The sequence below is a fragment of the Schizosaccharomyces osmophilus genome, chromosome 3 (assembly GCF_027921745.1).
Source record: "Schizosaccharomyces osmophilus chromosome 3, complete sequence".
In the NCBI taxonomy this organism is placed as follows: domain Eukaryota; kingdom Fungi; phylum Ascomycota; class Schizosaccharomycetes; order Schizosaccharomycetales; family Schizosaccharomycetaceae; genus Schizosaccharomyces; species Schizosaccharomyces osmophilus.
The window spans coordinates 1,744,807-1,770,679 of NC_079240.1; the positions used below are offsets into that span (position 1 = coordinate 1,744,807).

The 25,873-nt window shown below is 37.1% G+C and overlaps 12 protein-coding genes and 1 non-coding gene across 13 annotated transcripts; 8 read left to right on the forward strand and 5 right to left on the reverse strand.

Annotated features, from left to right (window-relative positions):
• Nucleotides 1-196: 196 nt before the first annotated feature.
• Nucleotides 197-2,223, reverse strand: par1 (serine/threonine protein phosphatase PP2A regulatory subunit B-56 Par1; the record flags this gene model as incomplete). The annotated part of the gene is made up of 6 exons (XM_056183598.1): nucleotides 197-455; nucleotides 509-807; nucleotides 858-1,612; nucleotides 1,760-1,973; nucleotides 2,058-2,156; nucleotides 2,200-2,223. 6 exons carry the CDS (start codon nucleotides 2,221-2,223, stop codon nucleotides 197-199), a joined length of 1,650 nt encoding a protein of 549 aa, XP_056039036.1.
• A 475-nt stretch (nucleotides 2,224-2,698) lies between these two features.
• Nucleotides 2,699-2,770, forward strand: SOMG_20275. Its single transcript has one exon. It is a non-coding gene; the product is annotated as a tRNA-His (tRNA).
• Nucleotides 2,771-3,936: 1,166 nt separating this feature from the next.
• On the forward strand, nucleotides 3,937-7,095 carry rik1 (CLRC ubiquitin ligase complex WD repeat protein Rik1; the record flags this gene model as incomplete). The annotated part of the gene is made up of 1 exon (XM_056183599.1): nucleotides 3,937-7,095. The coding sequence occupies one exon, from the start codon at nucleotides 3,937-3,939 to the stop codon at nucleotides 7,093-7,095; it is 3,159 nt and encodes a 1,052-aa protein (XP_056039035.1).
• A 148-nt stretch (nucleotides 7,096-7,243) lies between these two features.
• SOMG_04823 (alpha-amylase-like protein) lies at nucleotides 7,244-8,847 on the reverse strand (the record flags this gene model as incomplete). Its single annotated transcript, XM_056183600.1, has 3 exons — nucleotides 7,244-7,315; nucleotides 7,368-7,811; nucleotides 7,882-8,847. The coding sequence occupies 3 exons, from the start codon at nucleotides 8,845-8,847 to the stop codon at nucleotides 7,244-7,246; spliced, it is 1,482 nt and encodes a 493-aa protein (XP_056039034.1).
• An 899-nt stretch (nucleotides 8,848-9,746) lies between these two features.
• Nucleotides 9,747-10,938, forward strand: gcn3 (translation initiation factor eIF2B alpha subunit Gcn3; the record flags this gene model as incomplete). The annotated part of the gene is made up of 4 exons (XM_056183601.1): nucleotides 9,747-9,897; nucleotides 9,947-10,086; nucleotides 10,152-10,594; nucleotides 10,650-10,938. 4 exons carry the CDS (start codon nucleotides 9,747-9,749, stop codon nucleotides 10,936-10,938), a joined length of 1,023 nt encoding a protein of 340 aa, XP_056039033.1.
• A 379-nt stretch (nucleotides 10,939-11,317) lies between these two features.
• On the forward strand, nucleotides 11,318-12,397 carry elp4 (elongator complex subunit Elp4; the record flags this gene model as incomplete). The annotated part of the gene is made up of 1 exon (XM_056183602.1): nucleotides 11,318-12,397. One exon carries the CDS (start codon nucleotides 11,318-11,320, stop codon nucleotides 12,395-12,397), a length of 1,080 nt encoding a protein of 359 aa, XP_056039032.1.
• Nucleotides 12,398-13,355: 958 nt separating this feature from the next.
• On the forward strand, nucleotides 13,356-15,077 carry ynd1 (nucleoside diphosphatase Ynd1; the record flags this gene model as incomplete). Its single annotated transcript, XM_056183603.1, has 1 exon — nucleotides 13,356-15,077. One exon carries the CDS (start codon nucleotides 13,356-13,358, stop codon nucleotides 15,075-15,077), a length of 1,722 nt encoding a protein of 573 aa, XP_056039031.1.
• A 556-nt stretch (nucleotides 15,078-15,633) lies between these two features.
• Nucleotides 15,634-17,404, forward strand: SOMG_04827 (5'-3' exonuclease, C-terminal domain superfamily; the record flags this gene model as incomplete). The annotated part of the gene is made up of 2 exons (XM_056183604.1): nucleotides 15,634-15,685; nucleotides 15,732-17,404. The coding sequence occupies 2 exons, from the start codon at nucleotides 15,634-15,636 to the stop codon at nucleotides 17,402-17,404; spliced, it is 1,725 nt and encodes a 574-aa protein (XP_056039812.1).
• A 48-nt stretch (nucleotides 17,405-17,452) lies between these two features.
• Nucleotides 17,453-18,763, reverse strand: ppr6 (mitochondrial PPR repeat protein Ppr6; the record flags this gene model as incomplete). The annotated part of the gene is made up of 1 exon (XM_056183605.1): nucleotides 17,453-18,763. The coding sequence occupies one exon, from the start codon at nucleotides 18,761-18,763 to the stop codon at nucleotides 17,453-17,455; it is 1,311 nt and encodes a 436-aa protein (XP_056038938.1).
• A 382-nt stretch (nucleotides 18,764-19,145) lies between these two features.
• jnm1 (dynactin complex subunit, dynamitin Jnm1) lies at nucleotides 19,146-20,284 on the reverse strand (the record flags this gene model as incomplete). The annotated part of the gene is made up of 2 exons (XM_056183606.1): nucleotides 19,146-20,171; nucleotides 20,231-20,284. The coding sequence occupies 2 exons, from the start codon at nucleotides 20,282-20,284 to the stop codon at nucleotides 19,146-19,148; spliced, it is 1,080 nt and encodes a 359-aa protein (XP_056039039.1).
• A 350-nt stretch (nucleotides 20,285-20,634) lies between these two features.
• On the forward strand, nucleotides 20,635-21,765 carry gpi8 (pig-K; the record flags this gene model as incomplete). Its single annotated transcript, XM_056183607.1, has 1 exon — nucleotides 20,635-21,765. One exon carries the CDS (start codon nucleotides 20,635-20,637, stop codon nucleotides 21,763-21,765), a length of 1,131 nt encoding a protein of 376 aa, XP_056038955.1.
• Nucleotides 21,766-22,033: 268 nt separating this feature from the next.
• cbl1 (cystathionine beta-lyase Cbl1) lies at nucleotides 22,034-23,218 on the reverse strand (the record flags this gene model as incomplete). Its single annotated transcript, XM_056183608.1, has 1 exon — nucleotides 22,034-23,218. One exon carries the CDS (start codon nucleotides 23,216-23,218, stop codon nucleotides 22,034-22,036), a length of 1,185 nt encoding a protein of 394 aa, XP_056038956.1.
• Nucleotides 23,219-25,054: 1,836 nt separating this feature from the next.
• On the forward strand, nucleotides 25,055-25,840 carry SOMG_04832 (peroxin Pex28/29; the record flags this gene model as incomplete). The annotated part of the gene is made up of 1 exon (XM_056183609.1): nucleotides 25,055-25,840. One exon carries the CDS (start codon nucleotides 25,055-25,057, stop codon nucleotides 25,838-25,840), a length of 786 nt encoding a protein of 261 aa, XP_056038957.1.
• Nucleotides 25,841-25,873: the final 33 nt, after the last annotated feature.

Consider the following 25,873-nt stretch of genomic DNA (forward strand, 5'->3'; position numbering starts at 1 on the left):
ATTAATTATACGAATACGAAAAAAAAAAAATATTCTAAATGAAAGATAAAGAAAAAGAAAAGAAAATCATAGTGAAACTAATTATGGTTAAATATATGGCAGTAATAATCAGATGCAAAATTGCAGCATATTCATTAGATATAGAAAAGAAATAAGTTGTAGCATAATATGAATCATTATTAATAATGCAAAAGGCCTAATCGTCTGGAGTTTCGATCGATATTTTTTTTAATTGTTCCGTAGTTGTCTGTACCGATATATTTTTCGATGCTTTCATTTTAGAGGCATTTTCATTCGCAATAGACTCAAGGATAAGCCACCTTTCTTTCCTTTCTTGTTCTTCCTTTTCTTTTTTGTTTATCGCTTCAGAGTATTCTGTATCAACTTCGTCGAATAAAGAAGAATTTATATCCATAAACAATTTCAAAACATTACAAACCATTGAGTTGATAACCCTGTGCAAGTTAGCTATTTGAAGAACGATAAACAAAACAACGTGACTCCATACCTGTTCCAATGGCTTTTTGATATTTCAAAGAGAGCAGGATATATAATAGGCAAAATGACATCTACGTTTTCTTCAACCAGATGCACAAAATAATCGTTGTTAAAGAAATATAAAGCACGCTCGGCAACTTGAAAATTTTGGCTAGATATGCAAGAAGCTAATTTATGAAATAGCGGTATTTGGACTTTTAGAAATTCAGACGGTTCCATCACTTCAACGATATCTTCCAATTCATTCAAAAATAAAACTTCTTTCCCACTATTGATCTTTGGCCAGTAGCGAAGAAGACCTAGAATGACCTACATATCGATTAGTAAATAAAAAGGTAATATTTTTTATATAAACCTACCTCTTCAGTCACGGAGGAATCTTTTTCCACAAATTGCACGATACCATAAGCAATTTGTGGATAATAAAGGGCGAGAGATTTTGCCTTATGCATAGGGATTAAAACACGGGATAAGAAAACCTTATGTTCTTCCTTTAATGGAAGTGCAAACCCGTTGATAATACTGCCCAGGATTTCAAGGAGTTCAGCAATTCCGCTAAACTGCTCATTCTCGTAAATATATTGAAGAAACAAATTGTTGATAGACCTTCGAATGAAAGCACGCAACGAAAGAAATTTTCCGTAAATTCTATGAAGAATGGTTTTCAAAAAATCCCTTTCACGAGGATCTTCACTGTCAAACAAAACAAGTAGTTTACGAATAAATTTTTGGTTGATATATACTTTTGCAATAGAAGTGTTGAGTGACGGGGACTCAAAAAACCTCAAAAAAAAGTCATAAACAAGATGTAAATGAGGCCATGCCACTTCTAATGCAGGTTCATCTTCTTCTAAATCCACGACTTCGCCGAGAGGGTTCGAAGGGGGTGGTAAAGGGCGAAAAACATTAACGGAGAACATATGTACAATGGAGGGATATAAAGACTCATCTATTGCTTCTTTCCGAACAGAAACCAAATCTATCAAATCTTGCAGGGCCTCGCGCTTCACCTCCTTACCATATAAATCAGTGGACGGATCATTAAAGTCAAACAAAACACAGCATTGTTCTAATTTTTCCAAGGCCAAGGAATGCCATGCAGTGATAGGGACATCTAGAAAGTTAGTCAAACATGGACCATAAAAAGTAAGAATAGTCGTTTAAGAAAAAAAGATTAAAAGTTTTGAATATCCCTACGACGACCGATATATGGTGCCGTATGTAAGAATACCCACAAACGACTATAGTAAACACAGCATACCTGAAAAAGAAGGAAGACGAACGAGCATTCGATTTTCAGATATGTGGTATAAAGAAGATCTTTGCTTTCGTACAGTTCGAACATTCTCTAGCAGAATCTCGTCTCTCGGAGTAGGAGTCGTATCAATTGGAACCTTTTTACTTGAATGCTTGGGGACTGAAAGATAATCATTCTGAGCACCCATAACATTGTTGGGAGATTCAACAGGCGATGACTATAGCAATGTAAGTGTTAATTAGCTCGAGTTCAAACAGCAAGTGCTAGGTCTCTAAAGGACTTCCAGCAAAAAAAGGTATACCTCTTTAGAAGAAGATTTTGAAGATTCATGGGAAGAGGACTTTTTACTCTCTTTCTTTTTGCTAGACTTCTGTGAGTCCTGCGTTTTACCCCTAGAGAGCTAATACATTCGTCAGCATAAATTCTCCTGGAATTTTACTCACCATTTTACTTTTAATGCCCTTCATTTTTATAGTAGTCGGCAAAAATCGAGGCTGATTTCCTTGCAACTTGAAAGTTAAGCTTAAATTCCGTGATGAAAGAAGCCTTTAGGATATGGTCCCAAAACAGGCTACTTAAGATGACAAAATCAATTTGTTCTTCCACGTAATTACTTCCTATTTCCTATCTTTTTGAAAGTCTATTTCGTTCTTCTTTAGTTGGTATTTACATGATGGAAGCCCGTAGTAACAAAGAATAAGAAGCCCATAATAATTGGGATGTGCGGTACGCTTCGTTACACCTTTTACCGGTGGAACGACTTCATCTTTAACAAATAAAACTTTTAAAAAAGCAAAGCAAATATAAGACACACCCAACTTGACAGCATGAATTTTGAAATTATTTATACGATAAGTCTTTTTCCAATGGAAGGTTTCTTTACCTCTCAATTTTTTTGTTTGCTCTACATATAGTGTAAGCAATAACATCTATCAACAACAAGCTCACATGGTCCAGTGGTAAAGACTCATCCTTGTGGCGGATGCGACCCAGGTTCGATTCCTGGTGTGGGCAAAATATTTTTTGTTTTGCTTCTTGTGTATTCAAAATTCCTCAGTAAAGTTAATAGTTTCGTATATTCATCTATGAACTGAGGCGATGCATACGACAAACCCACAATTTTTGGGGTTAACATGATCAGACAGAGTAGTGGTTTGCTGTTTTTCCATTAGTAAACATAAAAGTCGCTGATATAGGTTACCATGAACGTTGAGAAGAGTTTTAGATGTCTCAAAGATTCTTTTGTTTAATAAAAGCAGTGAATTAATATCTGTTTGGCATATGTCTTCATTACATGGAAGCTTTTGATACTGTGCTTTGCATGAACACTTTTCCCAACATCTAGAGAGGAAAATGATAACTAATGTTTGTTTATCTCTTACGTTTCGATTGAGAAGAACTGATCCTCAATCCTTCGAAACTGCATAGATTTATCCTATTGTTGCAAAAACCGGTGTACCCTTACAAGTAACAGTTCAATCTTTGTCTTAGGGAATACGTGTATTTGCATTGTTAAGAATTATTTATTTAAAAGCTTCGTTCTTTACAATTTTTAAGAATTATCATGAGCTCAAAAGCAAATTCTCTTTCCGCACATTTAGTACTTTAGCACTCTTTTCCTTGATCAAGCTTTGTACGTAGAATGCAGAAAGCAATTAAATACATAAAAATTAACATATAAGTAAAATCGACTTAACCAGGAGAATGAGCTTCATACATATTCGTATTCCATATTGGAGATATTACCAAATATCTACCCAACTTTCTCGATGGTAAAAACATAAAAAAAAAAAAAAAAAAAAAAAAGGACTTGTTATTTTCTTTTTCTTTTATAGTATCCTTTATGCAGTCATGTAAGATTTTGGATTAGAAAATATATCTAGTTCCTCTGATTCTGTGCATCTTCCCTCCCAATATGGTTTTTTTCCTAACCCTTGCATTTCTCGTTTTGACATCGTTTTGAAGGGAATAACAAAAATTTCCCAGTATATTAGGAAAACCTTTGCATGTACATAAAAAGCAATTAATTTGGCATTCCGCTGCATAAATTGTATGTCTATAACGTATTATTCTGTTGGAGACGTGAATTGTCCTTTTGAATATTAACGATATTCCTACTGGTACATATCCCTTTTTTTCATTTTCGTAGTTATAGTTTCTGCATTTTATGGAAATTGTGCATGGCGCTTTGCGTTCACTCGTTTAGATCGACAGCAATTGATACAGCGATATCGAGTCAATTCTTTTCTTCTGAAGCATCCTTGATCTTTGTACAAAATTTGAACATTAATGTTTATCGCATAACCGCTAAACGTGACTTAGATCTTTTTACAACTATCCCTTTATGGTATGCAGTAAGGCATTTACAGACCTATCGACCACAGGGTCTTAATCGGGATTATCTTTTTGTTGTTTTACAAGATGATACATACTTTACGCTTTATTGGGATGAAGACTTTCAGAAAGTAAATATCGATCATCCTCCTCTACGGTATCGAATATCTTTTCCCTGGAGTCGTTTCACCAAAAGTCATTGTTTGGTAGACAAGAAAATGCGTATGATTTTTTTAAGTATAGATGAAGTTTTTATGCTGTGTATAAATATCTTGTCTGCTGAAGAAAGACAAAACTCTGGTTGTTCCATTAACGACGGTTTCCCCATCTCTTTTCCAGTGAACCCTATACTTGACATTTGTCTGCTAAACTATCCGAAAATTCCTACTTTAGTTGTTTTACACAGTGAAGGTGTTGATTCGGCTATAACAGCTTTTCCTATTGACGTGGAGTCAAAGAATTTAGAAAATGGGATTCGTCTCTTCGAGTCCGTTCTACCTTCCAAAATTATCCCTTTCGGAAAACGAGGATTGCTGGTTTTGGACAGAAGAACCATCCATTGCTTTTATCGTGGTGGAGTAGTTACCATAAATTCACTGCCGAGAGTTTATAATCATTGGGTACCTCTTGAAGGTTATGATAATCATTTCATTGTTTCTGACGAAAACGGTGATTTTTATGCAATTTACTCAAGCATTTTGGCTGGGAAACTATGGAATTTGACCTTCGAAAAGTTGGATATACTACCCGTCACGTTCATTACAAGTTTAGTCTCACTCAATGATGATCTTTTATTTATTGGTAGTCATGGGAGTTGTTCAAAGCTCATATCTCTTCAAGACCTAAGTGATACTTTTACCTTACCGAACTTGGGGCCTATCCACGATATTAATATGTACTCAAGTGACCAGAGTCAAACTATGCTTGTATGTGCTGGATCTTTTAAAAATCCATCTATATTGCACTATAGGCATGCTTTATTTATGAACTTCCTTGGATTTTTTGAATGTTCTGGTATTGTTCGCGTCATGGTTCTCTCTTCGCATGTGGTTGAAAAACTGTTCATCGTCTTCGTCGATGAAACTTTGGTTTTCGATATCGATATTAAGAAAGGCTTTCAATTGGAGCTTGTTCCTGAGCTTTCAATTAACGAAAGAACGATCGCGCTGTCGGGAACCGGGACCGACAATCAATTTATTCAGGTAACTTCAAAATCCTTGTACATTTATGATTCCATGAATTTATCAAAAGTAGTACATCTGGATAAAATTACAAATGCCACTTGTTATAAAGATTATTCTGCAATAGTTCTGGGTGGATTAGAGCTTGTTATATTTCAAAAAGACGTCGAGATATCTCGAATCAAATTTGATAGCGAGATTAGCTGCTTAGAAATGGCCAGCGAGTCAAACATTGCTATTGGCTTTTGGTCCAAAGAGGTTCTAATCTTTAACTTTTTAATAAATCTTGATTCCGCATTTGTGTTTAAGTCCAAACTTCCTTCACTACCTCGAAACGTTATATTGGAAAATTTCAATTCTGAAATCAGTCTTTTCCTTGTTTCATATGGCGACGGATTTTTGGTTTCATATGTCCTATCAAGAAACATTTTAGTCTTTACTGAGATGAAAAAATTGGGAACTACCCCGATAGTATTTTCTCGGTTGAATGTGCATATTGGAACATACATAATTTGTAATAATGATCAGCCTCATATGGTTTACGGATTCAATGGAACTCTTGGATATATGCCATTAAATATGCCTGTTTCTTATGATGTCTGCCAGTTTTCGAAAGAAATAGGCACAACTGGACTCGTTGCGGTCTCGTCAAAAGGTGTTTCCTTCTTAGAAATGGATAGAAGGCCTCATTTATACGCGAATAAATTTCCTTTGAGTCATGTTCCTTTGCGTGCAGTAATATTAGACCAAATACTGTTGACCATTACTCTTCATCCGCACTCTAATAGCACAGATGGTCTAAACGAAAGATACTCATTATTACTCTTAGACTATTCTAGCGGTAAACAATTGGAGAAATATGATTTTCCACTGTACGATCGATGTGAAGAAATTCTAAGGATAGAAAACGGAACAATAGTTGTTGCTGTTAATAATCATCAGATAGTTGATTTACTCCCGTCGAGTGGTAAGTTATTGTTGTACCGATTCATGCCAGATCTGATCGCACTTAATTGTATAAACACTGTTCAGCTTTCTGCTGCTGTGAGCTGTTTATCTGTGTACGAAAAGGGGTTTATTGCTTCTTTTGGGCATTTCGTTGGTTTTTTTGATATCTTAAATGAAAAAATGGGAATGAAAACTAAATTTTGTGTTGGCAATCTGATATCACAAATAATTGTTGACAGCGAACAAAATATTTTAATTGGGGACGTCGTTGGATTCATCACTGTTTTGAGACTGGAAAATTATACGTTTGTAATGTACGCAAGATACAATATTGGTGAACGTATACTTACTGCTCTTTGCTTTGAAAGAAATAAATACGTTTTTGCATCCGATAGCGGAGTATTGCACATTGTTAGACTGGAGACTATCGCGGAGTCCGAACAAATAAATGGACAAATAAGACTTATTACAGAAGCACAATACCGGCTTCATGATAAGGTAACCCGATTTTGTTTGAATACGCTTCCCCGAAATAGTCCTTCTGATAAAATGCTAGAACCTCGTTTATATTTTGGTACAAGAAAAGGCGCGATCGGAAGTATATTTTCCTTAAATTCGAATATCAATGAATTTGACGAACTCGCGAAGAAGATACGACAGCTTGAACTCTCATATCTGCCGATAATCGACTTAGAAAGCATCGAAGAAGAAAATTCTAATGAGATCCCTTTCGTGAATGGGGATATCATCACTAACACAAAAGCTTGGTCCTCGACTCAGATTTTTCGATTGTGTCGACTTTTGGAACATGCTGAAAACCTTAATTCCCATGAGAAAGTTCGTACACTTCTGGATGAAGTACAACTTCTTTCATAAATGGCATATTACTTCAGTATGTAATTTGTTAATCTAGGCAAGTGATGTGGAAGTCTACATTATGAATTTTAAAAAGAAGAGGGCTTCTATTTGCTAACCCATAAACAAGAATCAAGAGTTAATGATTTTGGAATATGCGTCAAAAAACCTATCTAGGTAAAGGAACTGGGAGAATTGAAGATGAAGTGACATCAAAATCATTATTTACTTTCAGACGGTACTAGTAACTGTTATTGTTAGCAAACCTTTCATGAAAGCATGAAGACACATACCATTGGAAGCCCGTATTTAATTGTAATATTCAATTTCTTTTCGGTGGCTTGAATACGAGATTTACTGAAAGCATCCACGTATACCTGAGTCGGGTTTTGGGAGAAAGAGGACGTATCTACAATGATTGTCTTTCTTGTTTGTTTTCCGCCGTTGCATAGAATAACAAGAACTCCTGTTCTGTAAAATGCGTAGACTCTTTTATCAAGATATATTTTTTGAGAAAGTAGAGCGCAAAAATTTGGATCTTTGGCTATCAAGCTCTGTCGAAGGTGGATAAATGTTGATATACACTCAAATAAAAAGCTTGTAGTATCGTATTTGCTCACCCACAGCCCTTCTCGATTATCAGGATCGTCACCACCGCTGAATCTCTGTTCTTGACCATAATATATCACGGGGATACCATCCGAAAAGATCGTTGCAGCAATGGCGTTTAGCGCTAACTAATTCATGTTAATAATTTTTGTCTTCAAATATTGTTCTCAAAAAACTTTAGGTTAATTAATGACTTACAGCATTATCTTGTGTTTGAGAGAAGAACCTAGGCACATCGTGATTTTCAAGGAAGTTGCATAGTATGGTTGTATCTCTAAAATTATGTCTGATATCCAACACACCTTTCTGATAATACTCAAACATAGGAATTCTGGGGGATGAAAACGTCTCGCGCAACTGATAGTAAAGAGGGAAATTAATGACTGAAGGCATATAGTTTTGGTAAGCTCCTGCATATTTGGGGTTACCATGGAAGATTTCACCCGTTGTGAAGATCTTTGCTGCTTTAACAAATGGAGGAAAGAAGGATTTTTCAACATGTTTGGCGGTGTCAATTCTCATACCATCAAACTTGTAGGTGCTGACCAAATCACTGATCCATTTTTGAAAAAACTTACGTACACTGGACTTTTCTGTTTTTAAATCAGGTAAATTCACACAATTGTCTCCAAGCCAGCCTGTAACAACGTCTTCTTGATTGTTATAATCCTGAATGTACTTCCAGGGGTGGAAATCATTGGCTTGATTAAATGGATTGAACTGCGAGTAGTCAACTGCCTCCGTTCCAGGATGTACCATATGGTTGACAACGACATCGACCATACACAACATTCCACGTTTGTGAAGATTATTAACCAAATCTTGAAGATCTTCGGAAGTGCCGAAATGACTATTGAGTTTTGTAAAGTCCTGCGTCCAATAGCCATGGTAAGGTTCTCCATAGCCTGTTTGGCCTTCGATATTCTTTACGATGGGACTAATCCATATGGCTGTGCAACCAAGTGATTGAAGATAGTCGAGTTTCCTTATGACACCCTTCCAAGTTCCTCCCAAATATGTTCTTCCTTGAGATGGATGTTCAAAGTCATCTTCATCCCTAGCAAATCGATCCGTAAGCAGTTGATATATGACTTGTTTTCTCCATGTGTCGTTGTATTCCTTTCCTTTTACAAAGGTATGTTTTTGAAAGAAGCAACAGGCCATTGTTTGCCCTGACGAAGAATGTTATGGGAGCTTTTCAAAAGAATGCAAGTGATACTGCTTTATCTTCGAAGATTGAGGTATGCCTTCAGGGAGGCAGACAAGGAAGAGGTACGAAACGCAAAGGCGATGGCTCTCAAACTATATGAGTTCTGAACTGATGAATTGTGGTTCTGTCTCTGATGGTTATCCCGTATGCTAAATACATTATTTCTGTTTACACTTTTGTTTTGTTGTTCAACATTCTCGTGAGTATAAACAAACATTGGCCTATAAGCTGCTCCAAGCAAAATGAATCAAACCGGTGAAGGATTTTAATTTATAAATATATTATTTACTTTAAAAAATGGTTCTACAAGTCTCATTTAAGGTTAGAAAACTAGTAACTAAAATTCATAATACAAACTTCCTTATTCTGTGTATTTTCATTTTAAATTTATTAACAAGTTAAACAAAAGAGACTACAGTAGAGTTGATACTAGTATGTGGATTCCGTTGAGCATGCAAGCAACGTAACCGTATTATTTATTTTAAGAATATTGTCGTACATCCCGACCATGCACCATGACAGAAGAAAATTGTAAGTTTTCCTATTCATTTTTCTTTTGGGTTTTATTTTTGGATCTTTGAAATGCATGCTTTTTTTTTTTTTTTTTAATTTCGTTTAACGAAAATATTACTCAGTTTCTCTGTTTACTAAGGAGCTACAGGTTTACTTTGAAAATCATATATACCGAACTACAGTGTACGAGAAGAACGGAAGTTGAATTCTCTTTTGGTTTGTAAAATATATACGGCAACAAAGTTGGTAAGGACTAAAGCGATTAACGATATTGTTGCATGGTGGTAATTTATGACAAAGGAAAATAGGGTATAGAGAAACAGGTTAACATTTACAAAACATGGAATCGAAATCTACGGGGATCGTTCGGCATTCACAAGGGGAATTTGACATTGTAACGATTTACAAAAAGTTCTTGGAAGATGATCCTGAGATTACCATGCCGGTAGCTGCCATCGAGGCTCTTGTACAGTTATTGTCGCGTTCTCAAGGTTTGTTGAAATAGAGCGAATAGAATAGGACAGCTGACTTATTTTATAGCAAAAACAATTTCAGAGTTTATGGACATTCTACAAAGTGGATCCAATATTTTAAAGGACGGCGTAGAAAACAATATTTCCTTGTCTGCTGGATGCGATATTTTCCAGCGTTTTGTCACACGTTCTTTACATGATGTTGGGGTATGATTAATCACCGAAAACTTTCAAGGTGTGTGTTCTTTGTGTATTAACATTACTTTCTGTAGGATTTCGAACAGTGTAAACGTCACTTGGTGGAAAACGGTAAGCTGTTTATTCAGCGTGCTCGCGCTTGTCGTCAAACCATTGCGAATTTAGGTTATCCTTTAATTCGTGATGGAAATGTTATTTTGACTCATGGTTTCTCTCGTGGTGTAGCAGCCGTCCTTTTAGCTGCTGCTAAGCGTCATGTTCGTTTCAAGGTATTTGTGACTGAATCTCGACCCAGTGGTTCTGGTTGTCTCATGGCGGACACACTCCGTAAAGCTTGCATCCCGACTTGCATGGTCCTTGACTCTGCTGTGAGTTTTACCATGAATCGCGTTGATTTGGTACTTGTGGGTGCCGAAGGCGTGGTAGAAAATGGTGGATTAATTAATCAAATTGGCACCTTCCAGCTTGCAGTATTTGCTAAGCATGCTCACAAGCCATTTTATGCCGTTGCCGAAAGGTACGTTTTTAGCTAAAGAATGTGTCAAGATCACCGAGTGCTAACCTTTTTAAAGTCATAAGTTTGTTCGTATGTTTCCACTTTCTCAATACGATATACCTTTCAGTCGACCTATTCTCGAGTTTGACGATCCCTCTCCAAAAACATTGGGTCCCATTCGCGATGTAGTGCCGACGCCATCCGATGCTATTCACAATGAATTAATTATGAACGAAGAGCAAATTAGAAATAACCCTACGCTGGACGTTACTCCTCCGGAGTTTGTCTCAGGATTAATCACTGATTTGGGAATTATAGACTCAAAGAGCGGTGTCAGTGAAGAACTCATTAAATTGTACCTATAATGTTAAGGAAAAAATTCGCATTGCATGTTTATTAATCTGTTTGGGTTCTTTTTGGATAAAATAATGGTCTTCAAAACGTTGTTGGAATTTTATACCTTTTGTGAAGTGATATACCAAAAAAGTATAGTTGCGAAAAAAAAGACAACTCTCAATTGTCGTTTTTCTTTTAGTAAACATGTACGTACATAATTCATGCCACTTTTGTTTCGACAATGGAAATTTGTCTGATGTATACGATTAATAAAAAATAGTAAATTTATAACTACGACTTCTTTTTATGTAGTTTTTATGATACAATTCGGTTGTCTTTCAATGCAGGTGCTGCAGCGTAGACCTTGCTAGTTAGTCGACTTCCCATATATGGGTGTCAATGTAAAAAATGTCATTTAAGAGAAAAACAGCCGTACAAACAGCACCGATAGAATTGCCAAAAGGTGTCCGATTATCACCAAAGGACGGACGCTGGATAACTAGCTCTGGTAGTACGTCGTTTGACTATTACCTTTTGGGAGGAATTCCTTTAAGGAGTCTGCTAGTCGTGGAAGAAGATTCCACTGATTATTCTTCCGTTTTATTAAAATTTTTTGCTGCAGAAGGTTTTTTACAGGATCATGCTGTTTGGCTAGGGCCTTCGATGGGCGAACCCTGGTTTCGTCAACTTCCCGCTGAAAATGAACGAGCAGCGAAAAGTGAAGGCATGAAATCATCCGGGCCATCACCTTCTTCTAACACTGCTCAACAAAATCGAATGAAAATTGCTTGGCGATATGAGAATACTTCAAAAACCAAAGTTCCTGCCCCCGATGCAATCCCTCCAGGCTTTACTCATGCTTTTGATCTGACAAAACGTTTAACAATTAGCTCTAATATGATGAAAGCAGTTTCGCCCTTTCCTCTTGAAATAGGCTCGAATCCTTTCATCCCTGTATTGGAAAGTCTTACCAAATTCCTAGCCTCGCTGAAGCCAGGAACTGTTTGCAGACTTGTTTTACCATCTTTGCTCTCTCCTGCATTTTATTCTATTCGTGCAACACATCCGCAGTATTTTATTCGCTTCATCCATTCCCTTTCGTCTCTCATCAAATGCACTACCTCTGTGCATATTGTTTGTATGTGCTCAGTCCCGTCAACGTTGTTTTCCAGGGACTGTGAGCAAGTGTATTGGTTAGAGTCTTTGGCCTCTGGTGTCTTCTCTTTGCATCCCTTTCCTATCACGGAAACCGTCAATGGTTTGGCCACTCAACCTCAAGGACTGTTTAGGATTCACAAGCTTCCTCTTCCCTTACCTTTTACAAATACAGATAATTCTAGCGAGGCAGGTGATCTTTCCTTTACGGTGTCTAAGAGAAGATTTACTATTGAGCCATGGGTTCTTCCTCCACTGGACGAAGAACAGCCTGAAGCCAAACCAAGCAATAGTGACAATTCTCAGCCTTCTTTAAAATCGATAGAATTTTAGTGTTTTATCGGTTTAGGCTTTGACTACTTGAGGCCGATTAGCATCCATGGCTTTTTATTTTGTTTTGTGTATACGTTAAGGAATGAGGAAAGGTTTTTTTTGGTTTCTATATTTGTATAGTACGATGTTAGTTTAGTGAGTAAATGAATAAATTTCAAGATTGCTAAAGCAGGTATTTAAAATCTAACTACATTTCAGTGCATTCTTATAAATGGTTGTCTTGCCAAGTTTTTATGGACTGCTTTAATCTTTCTATATCATGTCTTTTTTTGGTAAGTATAACGAGTACCTTTTTGCTTCTCCTGATGCGTCCAATGTTTCTTTCTCACGCACGTTTTTTTTTTCTTTTTTTTTTAAAAAAAAGTACATTACTTTGGTTATTTTTGTTTTCGATAATTATAATAAAAGTGGTGCCTAATACAATGTTGTAGAAGGTTATAACAGTGTTAAAAAAAGCTGTTACTTTGCTAAGGCAATGTAAATAAACAAATGAATTAAAAAAAAAAAAGGTGAAAATCTACTACTACTTCATGATAACAAGTGATTATGAATTTTAACATCAAATGCAAAATATAAGTTGAAAGAAAATCCTGTTAGAAGTCAGAATATGAAATGCTGGAGTTCCGCTTGCAACAAAGTAATTTCTTTGGTTATCCACCAAGATTCCATGAACGTGAATAATGCCGTTAGATTACGACTTAAGGTTTATAAATCACAATAATATTCTTCTCATTTTCGTACCAAAACCATCTCATTTTACTATAAGACTTTCTACCATACTTCGTACTAAGTATAACTCAATACGATGATAATTGTTGACTTCCTATGTACACCCATACGAACAAGCAGCCAACCTGTACAGATTGATTGAAATATTAAGTAACCGTTCATTTTCTAATAAAATAAATATCGCACTTCATTAGTTAAGGGTACTGACAAATTCACTGGAAAGTTTTAAATGACACGAAGCTATGGCATTTTCATCGACGCTGGTTCGAGCGGATCACGACTTCAAATCTATTCATGGACGGTTTCTAAAGATAAACAAGACACAAATAAAGGAGCTAGTCTTCCTCTGATTGAACTTGGGGATGGTAATGAAGGAGACTGGTCCATCAAGGTACAACCGGGCATATCCTCATTCGCCAGACGGCCAAAGGACGTGGGAGAGAAGCATATAGAAAAGCTACTTGATCATGCCGAGAAGGTCATTCCTAAAGACAAGCATAAAAGCACTCCTGTGTTTTTAAGTGCCACAGCTGGTATGCGGCTTTTACCTCCGAAAACACAAAAAAAAATATTGAATAATGCTTGTCATTACATAAGAGATGAATACGACTTTGCACTTCCTGATTGTGAATCCATGATTCAGGTTATCGATGGAAAAGCTGAAGGTATGTACGGTTGGTTGGCAACGAACTATTTGCTTGGAAATCTTGATTCACCTTCTGGATCTTCAACGGGATTTTTGGATATGGGAGGTGCAAGTGCTCAAATTGCCTTTGAAGTTCCCCCTGAAGTACAAAATGAATATGATGATAGCGTTAGCACGGTACTTCTAGGTTTGGATAATGGTAAGCAGATAGGCTATCCTCTATTCGTTACAACCTGGCTCGGTTTCGGTACAAGTCAAGCACACAATAGATACTTGAATTCTTTGATTGAAGGAAATCGCGATTCTCCTTCCAAAACCATCGAAGAACCTTGCTCACTTCGCGGAAGACAATATTCCAAAGATGGACAATCGTTTCTGGGCACGGGAGATTTGGAACTATGCCTAAAACATACGTATACCCTTCTCAATAAAGAGGCACCCTGCTCACGAGATCCTTGTGGTTTTGACGGCATTTCAATTCCACCGATTGATTTCGTCAACCACGAGTTTGTCGGCGTCTCGGAATTTTGGTATACGACAAACGATGTATTTGACATGGGCGGAAGCTATCATTTTCCCAACTTTTACCAAAAGGTAGCTGATTACTGCGCTTCCGACTGGGAATCGATGCTTTCACGCTTACACAATCATCAATTATCTCCATCTACAGATGAAAGCAAGCTAGAAAAGCTTTGTTTTAAAGCTTCTTGGGTCTTAAATTTTCTGCATGAAGGATTCGGTTTTCCTAAAACTAATACAACTGATATTGACTACCAACAAACGGACGGGCTTGAGGTAATTCCAGCATACCATTCTCACTTCACTAGCCTTGAAAAAATTGAACGGACCGAAATAAGCTGGACACTTGGTCAAGTTCTTTTGTACTCATCAAATCAACAATTCCTTCAAGACCCCAAATATGCGAACTATCAGTTGAATACATTTGGAAAATTAACTCCTTCCAGAGGGTTCTTCCAAAGTAATATGAATGGATATATTTCCTTCATAAGTGTTGTTCTTTTCTTATCCATCTTTGGCTTTTTGTCCTATTTGTTGACTAGCAACCCTAAGAGAAGGTCAAGGATCAAAAACCTTCTGCTTCGAGTTCGTGGTATGAAGGGTCGGTATATTGTGAACGCCCATGGAGATTACGAAGATATCGAAGATTTTGAGGATGATATGGAAATGACGAACTTCTCAAAGTCGAAGACTGCTCCTATTCGCACCACATCTAGCCATATTCTTGCTGATCATTTAGCATTAAATTTTAGTCGAGAGCGAACACCAAGATCTCCTTTACCTTAATCTGTTCCTACCTTTGCTGCCGGCCATAAACATTCTTCCTTATTCATCCTTCATTTTAAAAAATCCGTAATACGTGCTTGCTCTACCCTGCCGACTATACATAAAGGCACTTATTCTCTTCCGTTCTTTCCACTTATTTGGCCTGTGTTTATTTATTTAATTCCTCTTCTATTTCGATAATTCTCTAATATATCATGTTTAATGCTGTCTTTTTGAATATGATATATGTTGGATACGTTTCGATTTTTCTTTTAACACTCTCCTAATTAGCTGTGATTGTCGGCTGCATTTGAGTAGTATCTAATTGTAAATTTTTGTTTTGTCTTTAATATTATATATATTAATTTTACTCTATTTTGCTTACCTTGTATCTCCTAATTATTTTCCAATAGTTTTTAAGACATCGCTTTTTCGAGACTTTTTTTTTTTTTTTTTCTATACGGCCTAGCCCAAAAAATAACTAAAACATATAAATGAAGAAAAAATTCGTGTTCCCTTGATACCTTAGGCCCAGGGAAGAGGACAAACAAAATAAACAGAAACAAGTCATTAAATTATGGGAATTCCCGGGTTATGGGACGAATTTCGAGATTGCTTTCGTGAATCAAGTATGTCAAGTTCACCTGAGAAGAATAGGAAGTTAATTTTTTTAAGATCTTATAGAAGTCTCCACGAGTTGCTGGAATGCAGAAAAACGCTGTTTGAGAATTGCTGTTGATGCAGCAATATGGTCGGTACAGATTCAAGCTAGTCAAGGTGGTACCAATCCGGCATTAAGGACGCTATTTTATCGACTTTGTCATTTACTCGAATGGGGTATTCACGCTATCTTCGTCTTCGATGGTCCAAACAAACCTCCTTGGAAACGAAATCGCCATGTTCGACCGAAAGTCTCAGGAAACTATGAATCGATGAAGCATCTCATCCAGCTTTTTGGAATGCAAGTATGGGAAGCTCCAGGAGAAGCTGAAGCTGAGTGCGCGAAGCTTCAAAGGTTGCAACTGGTCGATTACGTCTTGACGGAAGATGTTGATGCTTTCGCTTTCGGAGCTACTAAAGTTATACGATGTAGTCCTGCGGAAAGGAAATCGTTGTTGAATGTCAGAATCTATGAAATGGAAAAAATTTCCCAAAAACTCGACATCAATCAGCCTGGTGTTATATTGATTGGCTTGATGAGAGGAGGTGATTACCATTCAAAAGGTATAGAGCATTGTGGCCTTCAAACAGCGATCGGTGCTGCAAAACTAGGATTCGGTGATCGTTTAATTTCTTCTGATCATCTAGATACCTGGAGGTCTCAATTACAACACTGCATTCAAGTAAATAAGTACAACACTTTTGGCTTCAAACGCCCAAATTTCATCATCGACCAGGATTTTCCTGACCCTTTAGTAAAACATTATTATACACATCCAGAAGTTTCTTCCAAAGAAACGTTGAAATTACACTTTTCGCAGTTTGATTGGTCTCAAAAACCTGATGTTAAAGCTTTGTATACTTATGCTCAAAAACGATTTCAATGGGTGAGCCTACAAGGAAGTATCAAGTTTATAAATAACATAGCTTATCCTTTACTTGTCTTTGAACTTCTTCATTCTACTGTTATAGACTCAAATATATACACAGCCTCTCATAAGACACGAAGAAACAAATCCACAGGCATGATATTAGAAAAACAAATTACTTTCTATCCAAACAAAATCCTGGATTGCGAATGGCATATTAAAACGAACGTACATGATAATGAAGCAAATGCACCGTTAAAGAATCAATGGAAATCACTATTAGAAGAGAACACATCATGGATCCCTGCCTGCTTTATAAAAACTGCTAAATATGCAAGAATTTCTCAGTTTTTTGGAAGAACAAATTCTGACTTGGGACGTTTAGTCCAAAAAACCAAGAGACTATCTTTGGACCCAGAAGAAAGTCGTAATTCCATCCATGCCGAGAGGGAAAAAACAACAGTTACTAAAAAGCCAGCAGGTCTTCTTCCAACAAACTTGTTTTCGAAACCACGCACACAATTTTCTCAAATAATACCGCAAACTACCGATGATTCTTTTACGGATGATGATCTACCAAAAATTCAGGAGATTCTTCCTAGAAGCTCTATAAAAACAGGAAATAGAGAAGATCAAAGCCAACCCGATAGTCGTTTTAACAAAGATCTGACAGTTAAATCCAAAGGGCATCTTTCGAAAGATCAATTCATAAAAAAAATATACATTAGAGAAAGCCTTAATGGAAGCTGGAAAGAAGATATAGGAGCAAGCGGGAGGAGGAAAATGTATGAAAATATCCCCATTATTGACTTATCCTGAGATAAATATTTTATGTGAAACGACGTACGATTTATAATGGTTGAGTTCTTAAGACTTCAGAAAAAACTGTAACTGATGCAACAACTTCATCCATTTAACGCGTATCCGATTCTGACTTGAAGGATTACCTTCTTTTTTGCTATTTATTATGAAAGAAATCTCTTGAATTAGCATCTCCTTCTGTCTCTCATTTTCTTTTGCCGACAATAATTTTTGAGAATGCAGCAAATGCTTCATCCATCTCTGACAAACTCTTTCTACTAAACCCGTCTTTTTTTTCTTTTTATAAAATGCAATAACCTTTTGGTATATCTTCTGATAAGGAACTCGATCTCTGTTTAATAGATAATACATTCGAGAATATATATCTGGATAGCTATTGTTGGTAATACCGGCTGCAGATTTAAATTGGGGAGCAGCCGTCGACCAATAAATTATGTAGCACCATGCTAATTCAGAAAAACGGATCTTGTAAGTTTCTGATAGTTCCTTGCATAAATCAACGGCAGCTGGTATATCACCAAGGAATCCAAAAGCACTGGCGACCGAAAGGACAGTATGCGAAGTAGGGTATGAGGAATGATTTCTATCAATCAAACACTCTCCTGATTTCCCTTGACCTATACCCCAAACCCTTTTGAGTAGATCGCGGATTTCCTCAATTTTTCCATCTCTTGCTAGTCCGACAATAAGATAGTCATAAGTTGTGGAATTCGGAGCGAACCCGTTTCTTGGAAAATCGACATCTACTGCTTCTAGCATTGCAGTCGATACTGGCTCTTGGGTAGGGCTTCCCTTCCAGGCGGGACTACTAAATTTATTCAATGACCATCTGGACCCTCCATAATTTCCCAAGACACAATTCAAATAATTCAAAGTTGGGTGTATTTCGTTCTTTTTCACGGTTGTGATCACTTTATCAGCGATGGGCTCGTGTCCAATATACATAGCAATTCGTAGAATATGGGTAAAATCTCCAATGTTAAGTTGTATTCCCAGTTCATTAGCATCGTGAAGAAGTAAGTCTAGTATCTTTACAGTGGTTTTTTTTTCTCTTTCAGTCAATCTATTCCCACTGTCGAATAGCTTAAACGAACGAAGAATCAGCTGAAACTCGACAGGCTTCAACTCATTAAGACTATTGTTATTACGAAGTTTTAGGTAATTCAAAAGATATAATGAAGGAGTCAATGGCCGAAGAAAGGTTTGTATAGGACCTGTAACAGCAGACTTGAACTTTTGGTCATCTGCATTATGCAACAGTTCCTCAAAAGAACGGACATGTAAACGTCGGACCAAAGTTAAAGGGGATAATGCTTCAAATTTTAAATTTGTATAAAGAAATCTTAACATTCGCATTGTTTCCCCATAACCCAACTTCAAAATGGACAATAATGTTGTAGTAGGTAGAAGGAAGTAAGCAACCTGTACATGATAAAGTAAGCCAGAAAGCAAGAGAATATATCTGGTTTTCCAGTACGTGATATGTGAAGAGTTTTGATTTTTTAATTAATGCTTTTACTTTTAAAAAAGAAATTCCGAACGATTGAATCGAGTAATTTATTTAGAGTCAATAGTCAAATTTAAAAAACAAAAACGAAAGGAGAATCAAGTGAAGTTTGTCAAATTTATACTAAATAATTCTATGTTTATGTCAAATTTCGACTTCAATAGTTCTCATTTTACGGTGAATAATTATAGACCTGCAATTAATAATCCTCAATTAAACAGCCTTATTCACTTATTTGCAAAATTCTTCAAGGTCAGATATGCGTTTAGAAATTGTTTGAATTTCGTTCATGCTCTGTTCAGGAAACGAAGACGTTTCGAGATGTTTTAATAGTTGAGTCCATTGATTCAACGAATGGGTTGTGGATCCTAGTAAGCTTTCAAGGTTTTTCCAGCGGTTCATTGTTTCAGCTGTCTCCAAATGTAAGCAATGCAAAGACTTCAATCGTTTTAATAGAGCAGGTACTAGAGTTTGATATTTTTCAGCATCTTGTAGATGAACGAAAAGGAGCTCTGAAACTAAATTGTACTCTTTCTCATCTAGTAATCCAGTGGGAGCAAGGTTTGATAGCGATGAAGGATTGCCTTCATCGCCATCATGCTTATGATCATTATTACCGGCCTTTGGCAAACGCTTCTGTATCTTATCCCAAGTTGATATTTTGTTTTCATACAACAAAGGATCCTTCTCAAACGCTTGTAGTTTCTGCAAGCAGCTTTCAATTGTCATACTCAAGGGTTCTTCTGCATCACCTACAAATCCTTCCAGCGTTGAAATTCGAGACTCCAAGTCTCCCATTTTTAATGGAATAGCAGCTTCAACACTTTGACTGCGTTCCTTTTTTGGTAGAAAATCTACAAGAGGCTGCCTACATAGTTCGCAGGTTCCTAAACTAGAATTTGGGTCAGTATTAGACGCTGGGTCTGCAGAATAGGACTTTTGAACGCTAGACATTCTTTTCATCCACAGTTTATCTAGAAAGTTTGATAAAGAATCTACTTCTTGCTTTTCTCGAGTAGATCCTGCTTCATCCCATAAATCCTGCAATTCGCGTCGAATCCGAGTCAGGCGAATGTAATAAGATTCATCAGGAACATGAAAAGCTTCATATGTAGAAGAGGATCGATCGTCATTCTTGTGGACTGTCATAGGTTTTGGTTTCCTTGCATTTTGGATAGCTTGCATGCATTCTTCGACGGAGTATTCCGTTTGAATAATTCCTTTTAGTTCACTGGATTGATAATCATCACAAACATTCTAGATCACAAGTTAAAATCTCTATTTCTCTTTGCCTACAAGGGATTTGGTGTGCTTACTCGATTAGTTTCCGACGCGTCAGAGGGCTCAGTGAATTCAGAAGTATGATGCATATTAACTATGCGAAATAAATTTTAATGATTATGAATAAACAGAAATTTTCCAAGGGATAGCTGAAAGTGGTTTTGATGGCAATGTCCAAGTCTGTAATGAACGCACAACACCTACTCGGCAAAAATCTATGGGTAGGTTAAATCTCTTTTATTGTTGACATAACGTCTTGGTACATTTCATCTTCCTTTCGCTTTAGCTTTACCAAGGGAAGTTTGTTTTGATCGACTTGCATTGTTATTGTTTGCATAGTAAGTCAACAGGGCTTTCTATAGCAGAAGTATCCATACTCGTGTGTAAACGAAGTTAAACCTGGCTTACACTTTTTCTTTTGCTTATAAATTTTCTTTCCATGCATCGTTTACTCTTTCTTCTTTTCTTATGTCTCTTGATTCTTGCAACAGGAGCCGAAAGCTCTCACACGAATAACTGGGCAGTTTTAATATCTACATCTCGTTTTTGGTTTAATTATAGGCACGCTGCTAATGTTTTGGGGATCTACCGTTCAGTGAAACGGCTGGGAATTCCAGACAGTCAAATTATTCTCATGATTGCAGATGATTATGCCTGCAATTCTCGAAATCTTTTTCCGGGAACCGTTTTCGATAACGCTGATCGTGATATGGACCTATATGGAGAAGATATAGAAATTGATTACAAGGGTTATGAGGTGACTGTGGAGGCATTTGTTCGTTTATTAACTGAACGTGTATCTGAAAATACACCAGCTAGCAAGCGACTCCTGACCAATGAGCATTCCAATATATTAATTTATATGACAGGACATGGTGGTGATGGATTTATAAAGTTTCAAGATGCTGATGAGCTCAGTTCTGAAGATTTTGCTGATGCCTTGGAGCAAATGCACCAACACAAGCGATATAATGAAATTCTATTTATGGTTGATACTTGTCAGGCAAACTCTCTGTATAAGAAGATTTACTCACCAAACATTGTTTCCATTGGTAGCAGTGAAATTGGTACTTCGTCTTACTCCCATCACGCAGACCCAGACATTGGTGTAGCAGTGATTGACCGTTTTACATTTTCAACTTTGGAGTTTTTGGAGAATCGTGTGGATATCAAAAGTAAATTGACCATTCAAGAATTAGTTGACTCTTACGATCCCGGAGCGATTCGATCTACTCCTGGGGTCGAGTCCACGTATTCGCAAAAAGGCTTGGACGAAGTTTTGATTACGGACTTCTTTGGGAATGTCCGTGATATAGAACTTCACCAGGGACCTACGAAATGGATTTTACCTGATGAACAAAATGACACTTTGTCTAGCTACACAGATTCATCCTTAGTTACACAGTCCCCTCCTAATCTGACAAAACCGGTCAATGGAAAAAACAGAGGGAAGAGTGTTCCTTTACGTTTACATAATTACTCATTTTCAGATATCTGTTCAACAAGTCTCTTTTTGTTTATTTTGATACTCCCCTTTTGCTTGCAAATTGTTTCTAAAAAGAGACGGTGAATCAGGCATTCTTGGAAGCAACAAAGGTATAATAATTTTCATGGATGTTTGACGCAACATGATTTAAAAGTTGAAAACTGATGAATTTTTAGAGCAATGACTTAATAAATTTAAAGCGCAAAAGGAATAATGGTATGAGTCAATAGTAGAACGTATACACAGTAATATTAACGTATTGTGTTCTAAAGTAATTAAATTAAAGGTAAAAAGTATAGACAAACAAGGCGAGAGACTTGTTAACAACAAATATAATCAAGAAGTAGTACATTTAGAGTTTCTGGAGTTTGGCTATGTTGATAGCATTTTCTAGATCGGCTTTCAAATCCTCAACATTTTCGATACCGACGCTGATACGGATCAAATCTTCAGGTAAACCGCGTTGATCACGCACCTCCTTTTTAATGGAAGCGTGACTCATGTAAGCAGGCATACTAATTAAAGACTCAACGGAACCGAATGATACGGAGATTTCAAAAAGCTGAGTACTCTCAACAATAGTTTTCGAAAAGTCAACGCTGCCAGTATGGACAGACATAACGGCTCCTGGTCCACGGGCAAAAGAATTAAAGATAGCAGTAGACTTACAGTTAGGGTCCAAACCAGGGAAGTTGACAGATAGACCCTTTGATTTCAAAAATTTGGCAAGTTCGATGGCGTTTTGCTGAGCGCGTTCGACTCTAATACCCATGGTTTTGATACCACGGAGTAGAAGGAAACTTTCAAATGGAGCCAAACCAGCACCACAAGCATTGATGTTGAAGAAAACAGATTTAGCCAATTCATCACTTCTAGTTGCAATAGCGCCTCCCATTATATCGTGATGCCCGGAAAGAAACTTTGTAGCAGACTCATAAACAATATCATAACCAAAATCTAAGGGATTGCAAAGGATGGGAGAAAGCATAGTATTATCCATTACCAACACGGCATTTTTTGCCTTTTCACGGACGATTCTGACGATGGCACGAGCATCGCAAACTTTGATGAGAGGATTTGTTGGACTTTCAACTAAAACGAGAGCAGTGTCGGGTCTCAAAGCAGCCTCAAAAGCAGCGAGATCCCTAGTATCCACATTGGAAACATGAAATCCATAATTAGCAATGTTGAGGTTGAGCAAACGATCAGAGCCACCGTAAAGGTCATCACCAGCGACGATGTGAGATCCGGTCTTGCAGGTTTTAAGAATCATGTCCAAGGCAGACATGCCATTGCTAGTGACAAAGCAGTGCTTAGCCTTCATAAGCTTAGCCAAGTGAACTTGGAGGGCTGTACGGGTGGGATTACCAGAACGAGTATAATCAAACTTTCCCATTTCGTCTAACCTATGCTGCCTAAAAGTAGCAGATTGGTAAATAGGGACCGAAGAAGCATTGAATTGATCTTGGTTGCCTTCAACGCGAAGCAACTCGGTCTCGAGGGAGTATTTAGAATTGAAATCCATAGTGATTGTCATTTATTCAAATCTTCAAGTATGGGACCGATGGAATTGAAAGCAGTAGCAAGAAAAGATGGTCAACGAGTTAAAAACCTTACCGAAGAGCTTAGCGAAAAATACAAATAATTTTTCTGCAAAAGGGGAGACTGACTATGAGAAATTAATAAACTCAATGGATTGTTAAAAAAGGTAGACAAATGAGAGGCCTTAAATGTCTTTCGAATCTGTGAGTGGCTGTTACTTCGGAAAATGGCCTGTAAGATAAAAAAACTAGGCAAAAGCAGCACGCAAAAAATGAAGATTGCGAATTTCTCTATTTTCGTAGTGGCAAAGGAACCGATGGATGTCTTTTTTTGAAATTTCTTCTACAACGAAGTGAAGTGGAAGAAAATGAAGATAAAGATGCTGAATGGAAGGAATTCCACCTACAATATATAGGCAAAAAAGTATACACTCAGTACTTTGGGAAAAAAATCCGTCAAGAAATCGAAGCATAATTCAGGGGACCTCGTTTATCTAAGTCGTACGTAAACAGTCATTTTTTTTGTAGGGCCGCTACCGTGGGTTAAGCAAATTTGATAAACGAGCTCGATAAGAATATGTCCAGGGTTGTTTTAGCGCACAAACAAACAGGCATAGGTAGATATGTGTAAACAAAGAATAGAATCGGCATTCACATAAATAACATAAATAACAAAAATCATAACTGCGTTTTCTGATTCAATTGAAAGAACCATCTTTCGTTCTTGGAGTCTTTCATCACCAAACGCAGTTTCAATGGTTTCAATGTTCCCACGTTGTTGTTTCAATACCAAACGGGAGGGAAATTGGCTAACAATACCGTCTTTGTGCATGATTTTTTCTTTGTACCCCTCAAGAAGGAATAACTAAGAAGACAGAGTTGTTAAAGGGGACAGACAATGCATAACAAAAAGATAATAGAAGAAGAGTAAAAACTTGCGATTTCAATGCAAAAAGGAAGGATAAGATTCCATGTTGACTCGGATTCTTATACAAAATCATAAGGGCTGGAACCAAGATCCATTGTGAATGGGAACACAAGGGAGTTTTTATTTAAACGTCTTGTTTTCATCGTCGTGTTTCAAAGACACCGAACCAATTCAGAGACATTGTTGCGTTGGGTCCGTTTGATTGTTTGTTTCAAATCTCTACATTTTAGCTTTCTCATTCATGTCGTTTAATGAAAGAAGTTATCATGAAACAGAGGGAATGCATTCTATATCAATTCTTTCTAATAGTGTTCTATTTGGTTTAGGAGACAATGATTCAACGCGTCGCGCATATGAAAAGATCATGTTTTCTCGACTACCTTTTAATCTGCTATGCTGTATAGTGAGTTCCCCTATGCGTTGCTAAACGAAATCTCGAATTGTTTACAATATAGGAAAAATAAAAATTAAAAATTAAAAACTAAAAAGTAAAAGTAAAAGTAAAAAGTAAAAAGGTTTGAAAGATCATTGGGACACACTCTCTTGGATCCTTTTGTCCCACAAATATGTGACGGCACCGGATTGCTTTGGCAGGAACGATGGATGTGCTGCAAGTATAATTAAAGAAAAGTTTATTATGCAAACAGCAACTGGACGCTCGTATATATTCTTTCTTCTTTTTTTTTTTTGTTCCAGTAGATGCTGAAAGCAAACGTTCCAAGCTCAAAGTTTCTTCTTTAGTTTCCTGCATTTACATGAAAAGATTGTTGTTTATTAACGCCGTGGAAGCAAGTTTGCTATTTTGGATTGCAAGCGAGCTCGAAGGAACTCAACGTATTTGACATGAAATTGCATTCCTCTTATGAAAGACATTTCCTTGTTTATGTGAGTTCTAGTTTATACCATGCAGAATGAGTTGAATCCTCTTTTACTTTCTCAAAATTCCATTCGGTTCGCTACCAGAGTTGCTATTTTCTTCATCATTCGTGATGAACTCATGGAAGCAATTACCTGGAAACATCCTGTGAAATCCGTGTGTTTAGGACTAACAATTACTCTTCTCTATTTGCATCCTGTCTCATTTAGTGCAATTTTAACATTGATTTTTATTACAATGATGCCCATCAGCCTTACTCATGATGTGACAACCAATTTGCGCGATTTGCAAAACTTTATGGCTTCTTATAGTTCCTCTTATGATCAATTGGTGCATTTCCGTCAAAATTATTACCATTATATCTCCCCATCCGCAATCTCTTCCGTGCTTGTAATTTCTTTAATCATCTTCCCTTTACTTGCCCTTTTGAGGATTTCCATTGACCGTTATCTACCAGTTGGGCTCTGGATTGTGCTCATCGCCTTGCATCCTCAGTTTCGAAGCTCTTTCTCCCAATGGTATTCCACGAGAAAAGACACACTTTCTTCATTACAGCTCCGAAACGAAGTCGCTCAAGTTTGGAGACATGTAGTGGAAAAAGAAGGTCAAATCACCACTTTTTATTCCCCTTCTCCGAAAGTAACCGAACCTCCACTTGTCCCTTCCCTCGAACTCATAGATCCTCCTGTTAATTATAGCTGGGCTCCCGATAGTTCCTGGACATTCCATTCTCCCAACGAATTTCGTCGGTTCGTTTACTGGAATCCACAACCTGTCAAGCTCAAACGTACCTCATCTGTACGAACTAGTTAACTTGTACATATATCCTGGCGCGTTTTCCTCAAA